The following is a 10,075-nucleotide window of genomic DNA, read 5'->3' on the forward strand; positions in this document are numbered from 1 at the left end:
AAATATACATATGTTTGTTTATAAACATTTTTTTTTCATTTTACCGTAACTGTCAACCTGCATATTTACCATAAAGGCATTAACAGTGTAGAACTATTGTTTGTGTAAAATGAGCTTCATTATCAATAGCACTATTATAGAAATAATTTAAATAAATAATAAATGAATAAATAATCTACTAGAAATTCAAATCTGTCATTATTCAATGGATAATTTTATCGCATAACGTTTCTGGGGTCTTTTTTGTTTTCATGGTATTTTTATTGTTGTTTTTCGTGTTTTGTTTATCTTGATTAGTCATCATATAATTACAAAAAGATAATAACATGTAACTGTACTGTTTAAACACACACATTTTGAATAACAAAATCAACAGCTTTTTAGTCATAAGTTATTTTCATCAACATAAATAACTAAAAGTTACACTAGTTAAAACCCGTGATTTTGACGCAGATTTGTTTATTGGTGCGTAGGTCCGTAGGCAAGTAATGTATTCAAATGATGACATCTTGTTTATGAGAAGTACATCAGGCGTGACATCCCTATATATATATAAATCCCCGCGCTGACAACGTATTACGACCAAATACCGTTCTAGTCATGTTACTGAAAGAGGTTATTACTTTTGCATGTGCAATATTCTCTTGTACAACAGGTAAGCAAGGCATTTTATGTAAATATCCGAGCAGAATTTTAGAAAAAAACCATATTTATAACATTGAATCCTAAATAGTACGAAACAATAGGAACAAAACATTTAACTGCCAGGTTAACGTTTAATATGATAATTATTAAATTTGATGATTATAATAATTGTTAAAAATATATTCTGAAAAACGTAAACAATTACAATTTGACAATCAGAACACACAGCTAAACGCTGAATCGATGATTAAACAACTGGCCGATGGTCTTACAAAGAACATAAATGTTAATATAGCGTTGTGTGTAAACTGCTTTTCATGCATACTTGACGCAGTATGGTGAATAACTTCTTATGTTAACTTCTTGTACGCGATGAATGTATAAATCAATTTCTCCCTCCTTTTCTTTTGTTCCAAATAAATCCGCAGAATAAATACTGGAAACAAACATATAAAATATACACTATATGGTCTTTCGTTATTCGGTAAAAAAAAGATGAGAGAGAGAGAGAGAGAGAGAGAGAGAGAGAGAGAGAGAGAGACAGAGAGAGAGAGAGAGAGAGAGAGATTCAAACATAACAAGTAATGTAACGAGAGAAAACTTGTAAGCGGAAGTTAGTAACAGCGCCTACAGATAATTTATGACCATGTTAACAACTGTTAACTTGTACTGCAAGCCAGCAAGGTGCGCGTTTGTACCATCAATTCATGTGATTTTTTTTTAGATTTAAATAATTATTCGTAGAAAATATTTTCAGGTACTTGATAAAGTTATGCAGTAAAGAAATCGGTATTATCAACAATTTGTACTTCGAATTCTTGTGAAAGTAACATAGCTCAAGGTCGATCCTAGTTTATGAAAGATAATGAATAAAGAGTACATTTCTCACCTGTGCGCGTTTTAATTAAATAGCAAAGGCAGTAACTGTACTTAAAGTCGCGATTTCTCTGCGTCTTATGTATGTAACAACATTCATCTGCCCTCTGAGTCCTTAATTGTGTTTCTCTTTCTCCATGAAAAAGTATTCCAACGTGTAACTCTTGTACATACTAAGTAATGTTTGAAAGACCTACATGTAAATAATGCACAATTTTTTGTTTATTGTAGGAGCTACTCAGGTGATCACTGCAGATTATGCAGGTAAGACTCTATCTAAGTCTTATGTAATTCTTTTTTTTGAAATGTCACGATTTTGTCACGATATTGTCAATTTCCACATTTTGAAACTTATTTTGATATAATTCTAAATCTTTCATCAAATATAAATCGTGATTAACAAGGCTCAGTGGTCAGCAAATTAAAGTAACAATCAGACCTACCTAAAATTTGACGATATGGCTTGTTTACCTATAAATAATTATTACCTAGAGAGAAAAAAAATCATAAATTTTGAAGTAAAATTCTTTTGAAATTGAGAAGGAGATCAATACAGTCTAAAATGGCCACAACCACCGAGCCTTCTTAAAATCAAAACTGATTTTCATATAAATCAATGACACGTAATTTGAAATGGTTTTAATCACAAAATAAGCATACATCTTCTTTCACAACTGTGATATGTATTTTGCAGAATGCCCTCCAAAGCCTCACTGTTCTAACTCAGGCTCACCCAACTGCCGGGCATCTCTCGTGTACGAAAATATAGGAACAAACGTGTGTGCCGTCAGATGCGAAACTAAGTGCGACAGCCGGTGCGCGCCTCTACCCCAATGTCCAGAACCCAGAGAAGGCTGCAGCCCAATGTACAAATACTCTCACATCAGATCAGACAAGGTCTGTCCAACAAGATGTGAACTCAAGTGCGAGTGCCCCGTCCCCCCTACCTGCCCTCCTGCCCCATCGGCAGACTGTGTTACTATAAATAGAAATAAGATTATCGACAACACGGAATGTCCGTTCGGATGCATTCACCAGTGTTGTAAAAAGGAGGTCAAATGTCCCAAGCCAGACCCGGCTAATCCTTATTGTGTCTCCACATACACACAGTACAAGACAATCAATGGAAAGAAGTGTCCAATCAGCTGTTTCTGTGTACCTGATGTTTCAGTCGCCACATTTAAGAAACGATAAAGTACGAACCTTATGAAGGCGGATTTCTCCTGCTGTTGTTGTATTCATTGAAATTATAGGGCTAATATTTATTTATAAATAAAGAATTGAAATATCTAACTGGATTTTATATTATATTATCGAATAGGAATCGGACCAGACTCTCGCACGAGTCAAATCTCGAGGTAGAAAGTCTGAGGAGAGCGAGACTTAACAGGAATCGGACCAGACTCTAGCACGAGTCAAGTCTCAACAACTCTCGTTGCTGTTGCTTTAAAACGGCCGTTTAGTACATAGCATCAGATGCTTTGACAGATATCAATATGATTGGAATCGCATCAAAATGAAACACTAAAGTTTTAAAAAGATCATTAATATTTTCAGACGAAATAATATTTCAAATAATTTAATATACCTACATGTATATATATATGTTTGACTGTATACATTTAAGGCATTGTACGGCAAATGTTGCAAAAGTTTTAGACTTCCATTATTGAAATTGTCAATATAAGCATAACTCTTCAAATCTGCCGATATCTGAAATGCATTGTAGTGCAGAGAAGTTCTTAAGTTTATGGCACATTAATAATCTTTTTAATCAATGGATAAAGCTTCTCCTGTAACCATGCATTGCTCTTAATCCGAGATGAACGTCCCAAAAATATTATCAACACAATACCGATTTTCCGTTTGTCAATCAAATATGTTAGGCTGCATTAACTATATATTGTTTGACAAGTCACGAAAACCGAGATTAAATATTTCCAAGTTTGTTATCTTAAAACACGCCTACTTCGATCCACACTGACTTGCACACCTACTCACTGTAGACTACACGTATTTTCATTGACACACGTAGGCTCCCATCCAACCACAACTACGTCCCTCAAAAAAAAAATCCAACCCCAAAAACCATACATAGTGTTTCTTGCTGAAACGTACATTTAGTAATTTGGAACCTGCATTGAAACCTCTAAATATTCCTTGCTTATCAAACTTACAAATGAATATTTTAAAACAATTTTGTTTAATAAGTACATTAATAGAAATATTAAACATCAGCGTCCATGGTGCTGAATATGCTGGATAATCTAAAATATCAAGTGAGATTTAGTTAGCCAAAAATTGTTGCAAAATATGCTATTATTAAAGGTTTAACGTACATGTATGTACTTACATACATGTAACTAATACTAATCCGAATAAGTGTTTAAAGAATAAACATACATTCTATTGCAAAACAATTTAAGAATAATTATGTACTTATCCTGTATGTTTTTATTAATTATTGAGTAACTGAAAGTCTTGACGTATTAAATCAAAAAATCTAAATCAGCTTTTATAGTCACTTAACTGGCAATATACGTACATTTGTGTAGTAATGGTCAAAGTCGTGCCTTGAAACTTGGTTGTCACCTTCCAACAAATATTTAAGTACATTAATACAAGTAATACTACAAATTGTGAACTGTAGGTGGTAATGTTTTTACGATTATTATTGGCATCATCGTACAAACCATTATGATCCATTGCTAAAAAGTTGGCGTAGACAAACTCATGTTTTTGGAGAAAACCATCCTTGTTGGTGTCGAAATGGTTGAACATCTCGTGTCTTAAGGGGTTATCGTTAGCATGGGCCATGAACTCGGCATAGGATATTTTTGCATCACCTTAAACGTATAAAATAATTATAACATGCGTATATCTTAATAATTGCTAAGATTTCCCAATTGACAAATATCTGTATGTCGTAGATACAATTGATCACTCTAAATAAAATTGATCCCTCGACCATAAAAGTTTTTTGTATTAGCTTTGGAAATGACGGCGTATTTACAATCTTAACTACCGTCTGTGTCACGAACATCAAAAACACTGGCTAGCTCTTCTAATTCCAGGAGGCCATCTTTCGGGTGAACATCCAACCTGAGGAAAGCTTGGTCTACCAGCTGAGCAATGTCATGATGGTGTTGACTAAAAGGATGTCACCAAGTGATAAAAAATACTGTGGAATCATTAAATTTCATGGGGCCAATTTTCGTGGATTGTTTAATTCTTACAAGTTCGTGGGGACTTAATTTCGTGTATTCTTTTAAACCTACAAACACAATATGATTTCATTACCCTAATTTATTAATTTGTGGAGGATGTTAATTCGTGGATGAGAGGTACCCACGAATTCCACGAAAATTGAGCCACCACAAAATCTAATGATTCCACAGTACATACATTAAGTGTTTTGTAGAGAGGCAATATAAATCACATCTTTATTGTCTAGAAAATTCTTTAACTGATAACATGAAATTGAGATTGGTATGAAATCAATCGGATTTATTTAAAAAAAATTAACTTACGCCAATACAGAGGAAACGACAAAGGCCAAAACTAAATGTCTCATTGCTAAAACATATGGTATAAAAGGAATTAATGAATAAACTATTTCTTGAACTAAAGAAAAAAATAAAACAAATCATTAATTAAGAACTACGATAGGAATGAATATTACTCAAGTTATTATAGTGATGTCAAGTGATTATAACAAAGAACTCTTACCTGCTGAGGTTAACGTTTACACTGCAAAGTTTGCACAGCGACGCTTTTGTTGAAGTTTTATACACTGTCAAAACGGGGAGATAACGCAAAAGTTAGAATATAGAACGATTTTATAGTGTCTTCCAAAATTCCATTTCACTTCTCTGGTGTATTAGACATGAACACTGGTATGACATTCGCACCATTACGCTATAGGGTTCTACGTAAAAAAAAGAATATTTGATAGAATTTTTGTTTTTTTATTAACTGAGTTTGTCTATAATTTACGAATAAAGATGTACCACACATTTAAACAAACATGATATTGAATTAACAACAATCAACTACATATAGATGATTTCGACGTACCCCACAGACAAAACTATCTCGTGAGAATTGATAGTTTCTTAGATCAATTTTAAGAATATGGTACACTATTTTGAGACAAAACTGCAAAATAAGCAAGCATATACCTTTTTCTCAACAAATAGTTGTAGAGTGGACACCACCGACATCCTTTCATATTTTTTCATATTTTTAATCTTGAATTTGTAGCTGCGAACTTCTAAGTGGTTAAAAATGCATTGTTCTTCTCTTGTGGGCATAACTTGCATACAAAACAACATGAAGAACCTAATATTTATTGCGTTTTAATCTTTTGGCAAAGGTTTTGGTCTGTTTCGAACACAAAACAAGTTTACATGTTTACATCCTTATCCTCAAAAGTACTAGATTGCCGCGCATCCCCTATAAAACTTGTATGATTTTGAAATGTATCATAACAAGAAAGATTGTAAACAAGTAGATTCAATATCCCAACATCTTCTTCATTTCATTCATAAATGCACAGAGTGTCTGTGTGAAGATCGATAATATTTTGATAAAGTAGGCGTCTTGGCATTTTGGATGGAAACTCTGTGAGAAATCTAATGCTTTACACCTTAAATTATTTGTTTAAAAAAATCAATTTCATTTGTCTTTCCAATTGTACTTTTGTTTTTCTTGAATAATACTCTTACTTTTGTAATTCCTTATAACTGGTCTGCGCAAATTATATGATATTGATCAAGGTAACAAACGATTTGCGAATAGGAATAAACGAACCAACAACAACCAACCCCCCCCCCCCCCCCCAAAAAAAAACAAAAAAAAAAAAACAAAACAAAACAAAAAAACTCCAAAAAAAAAAAACACACACACACAAAATAAAAACAAAAAAACCCCACACTAAGGAATAATAACCAAAAAAATAAAATATAAAAAAAATACATTCATTACGTGATTTCTAACCGCAGTTGACTTTTTGAATACTAAACTCCCGTCACGTAACGTGTAAGATAGCACGTATTCTACTAGCTACGCTACGAACCCCCCGCCCCCCCCCCCCCCCCTCAGGGGAATTTGAGAAGTTTTTTTTCTTTTTCTTTTTTTCCTACATGTCAAGATTTTTTTAAATGAATCCCCCCTCCCTCTACTTACAAAAAAGATGCTACGCGCCTGAATCAGAATCGATCTTAATTTTAAATAATACAAAAAACTAATTTTTACTCAAAAACAATTCTTTTAATTTTCTGAATCGTTTCTGTACCATGCGGGTTTCATAAACCGTGAACTGTTACATATTTTTTGCGCACAAAAATCTAATAAAATCGACACATCAAATTACCACCACAATTTAAAAGAACATTTATCCAGAAAATATAAACATTATCGCCCATGTTGGCGAAGGTGTTGAATTAACTACAAAACCCAAAAAATATTAAAATCATGTGAAAGAACAATATAAAAGCTAAAATTTTAACAATGAAACATTTCAATTTTATTGTTTAATGGGCTCTATACCTAACATTTAATATAAACTAAATCCTTCATATATACATATGTTTACACAAGTTTATGCAATGATTACTTTTTAACTGCCCATCTGGGGGGAAGCTAAAATCTTGATATGAATTTTAAGGCAATTAAATGGATCTTCTTTTAAAAGACAATCATCCTTCTACTGCAGAGCTTAAATTTAACAGAAGTTCAATAATAAAGGTAATGGGACGGACGAGGGGTATCTTAATTATGAATGAATGTTAAAAACAAAAGTGGCATAGATGGTGTTTGGATAAAAAAAAATTATATTTTGATAAGGAGAAAGCTTTTAAAATTTTCTTTCTTGAAAAGAAACATTTGTTTATATATATATATATATATATATATATATATATATATATATATATATATATATATATATATATATATATATATATATATATATATATATATATATAAACTTACATTTGAGTAGTAATTGGCAAATTCATTTTTTGTCACTAGCTTGTCACCTTTCAAAGAAAGACGATTGTTTGCAATTTCGTTACATTGATAATTCACATGAGTGAAATTGAAGCTGAACTTATTCTTAAATGTTGATCATGATTATATCTACCGTTAACATCCATTGCATTGAAATCGTTATCTACAAATTCAACCTTCGTCAGAGATCCATCTTTGTTGATGTCATAATAGCTGAATAACCAGTGTTGCACAAGGTTATCAATATCAGGGTCTGCAAACTCAGCGTATGTCAGTTTTAGATTACTTTATAAAGTTATAAAGTAATTTTTTTTAAATCAACCAAGTCAGTTTGTCATGAATTTGTATCGAATTCAATTACAATAAAGTCACTGGATGAAAAAGTAATACATGTACAAGAACTCTTTATTTTGAAGTCACGACTACATTGTACTTTGTGTAAAATCTGATATTATAACGTCTTGTCATTGAACGCCACGTTATAACAAGAATAGAATTCCTGGGTCCCCCGCCGGTCAAGCAGTATAATAGTATCGACCAAGGCTGATTTAGGAACTTGACCAAGGTATTAGTGGTATAAACATTTGGTGTAAATTTCATGTAAATCCGTCAAAATTTGTAGGCATGAGAGCGCTTACAAGGTCAGTTTTTGGATAAAACGGAGTCTTTATTGTGGTCAAAGTCCCATAACTCCAACAAAAAGTATCGACCAATGCTGATTCAGGAACTTGACCAAAGTATTAGTAGTATAAACATTTGGTGTAAATTTAATGAAAATCCGTCAAAATTTGTAGGCATGAGAGCGCTTACAAGGTCAATTTTTGGATAAAACGGAGTCATTATTGTGATCAAAGTCCCATAACTCCAACAAAAAGTATCGACCAATGCTGATTTTCGAACTTGACCAAAGTATTAGTGGTATAAACATTTGGTATAAATTTAATGAAAATCCATCAAAATTTGTAGGCATGAGAGCGCTTGCAAAAAAGTGTGACGGACTGACACACGGACTCACGGACGGACGCCCGGCATTTCTATGTCCCCGCTCCGCTTTGCGGCGTGGGACAAAAAATCCCAAATTACACCGACACACCTGACAATTTTTAACAGTTATCTTTGCATAATTCAGACTTTGCATAATTCTGAATAGTGATACTAGTATTCAGTTACAAGTGCATCATACAAACGAGTAAGACTTTACAATATGTGTGATATAGACATTCAAAATGATTTGAAACAATTTGTTTTAAATACTATCAGTATCCAGGTTGTTGAAAAAATTTGTAAATTCGTACATATCCAGAAAACCATCTTTAGGGTGAAGATCTATATGGAGAAACTCTTGGTCCACCAGCTGTGCAAGCTCAAAATGGTTTTGTCTGAAATCACGACGTGATGTCTATTTGCATTATTAATTTTACTTCGATTTGCAAATCCAACAACAAAAAATGTACAAGTGAAATGAAACTCAGTTAAATCTGTCTAAATTGCAGTGAATCAAGTTTAAATCCGAGATGTCACTTACGCATACATAGAAGAGATGGCGAGGACGAAGATTAAGTGTCTCATTGCTGAAATATTTAAATAGTATACAAACGTACTGATGTACTATTTTCTGTAACTTTATTGTAGGTGTAAGTGAGATTATATATACGGTAGTACATGAGTCACGAAAATACAAAAGTCACGTGATAGAACGGGTTTTTTTTATTTCAACATTGTATTAAGAATTCAGTAGCACAAGTTCCAAGATCAACTGTGATCTAACTGTTTTGAACTAGCGTAAAACTTCCAAAACCAACATGCGTTACTTAATAATTTGCTGATTATTTTTATTTCTTTCTTTATTATTTTAACACAGCAACATTTAATATATGTTGCTCATAGCTTTCTGACTCTATTTATCAATTGTTCATGGTGCTCGACATTTCGTTGCCGAATTCAAAAAGTGGATTTATTTTAAACTTTGTCTGAAAACGTTTTGTTCTACGTGCACACACGATCCCTGTCTTGTTTCTACATGTCTAATATTATAGATAAAACTTTACAAAGACTGCAAACAGTCGACCGCTGTCTTTTTTTTGTGTTCCGTTCTCTTATCTAAGCAACACTAGATATTCTGCGTTATATATGTTTGTAATGTAACACATACTGATCTATATTTTACCTAAAAAAGAATTATAACAAGAATATTCAAACAACTCTGTTACAAATTGTAGTTATGTTGTCATAAACATTTTCCTTTTTAGGTCATCTGAGTCACTATGGTGACGTACATTATTGCAATTAGCCTTCGTCCGTCGTCGAGAGCCGTTCGTTTACAAGTTTACATTATAACCTGTTCTTGAAAACTACAAAGGCCAGTTGTAACTATTTTTGATGTGAAGCATCTCTATGGCAAATAGAATCTTAATTGTGAAACTCATGGCTCCACCACATTAGTAATGATGTCAATGAGGCCCCATGAAATCCATGGCCCCAGGGACAGGGATTTAGGCTACAGGGTTAAACTAATATTGTTATATAGTAATAATGTTTTAAA

General features: G+C 32.8%; 2 protein-coding genes across 2 annotated transcripts; one reads left to right on the top strand and one right to left on the bottom strand.

Annotated features, from left to right (window-relative positions):
• The first annotated feature begins 528 nt into the window (after nt 1-528).
• Nucleotides 529-2,814, top strand: LOC105328176 (uncharacterized). The gene is made up of 3 exons (XM_011428944.4): nt 529-655; nt 1,753-1,785; nt 2,216-2,814. Exons 1-3 carry the CDS (start codon nt 601-603, stop codon nt 2,713-2,715), a joined length of 588 nt encoding a protein of 195 aa, XP_011427246.2. The 5' UTR covers nt 529-600; the 3' UTR covers nt 2,716-2,814.
• Nucleotides 2,815-3,705: 891 nt separating this feature from the next.
• On the bottom strand, nt 3,706-5,364 carry LOC105328184 (uncharacterized). The gene is made up of 6 exons (XM_011428955.4): nt 5,251-5,364; nt 5,052-5,097; nt 4,547-4,671; nt 4,215-4,367; nt 4,067-4,113; nt 3,706-3,788 (listed from the first exon to the last, which is right to left on the bottom strand). The coding sequence occupies exons 2-6, from the start codon at nt 5,093-5,095 to the stop codon at nt 3,756-3,758; spliced, it is 402 nt and encodes a 133-aa protein (XP_011427257.3). The 5' UTR covers nt 5,096-5,097; nt 5,251-5,364; the 3' UTR covers nt 3,706-3,755.
• Nucleotides 5,365-10,075: the final 4,711 nt, after the last annotated feature.

Source organism: Magallana gigas, chromosome 2, assembly GCF_963853765.1.
Source record: "Magallana gigas chromosome 2, xbMagGiga1.1, whole genome shotgun sequence".
In the NCBI taxonomy this organism is placed as follows: domain Eukaryota; kingdom Metazoa; phylum Mollusca; class Bivalvia; order Ostreida; family Ostreidae; genus Magallana; species Magallana gigas.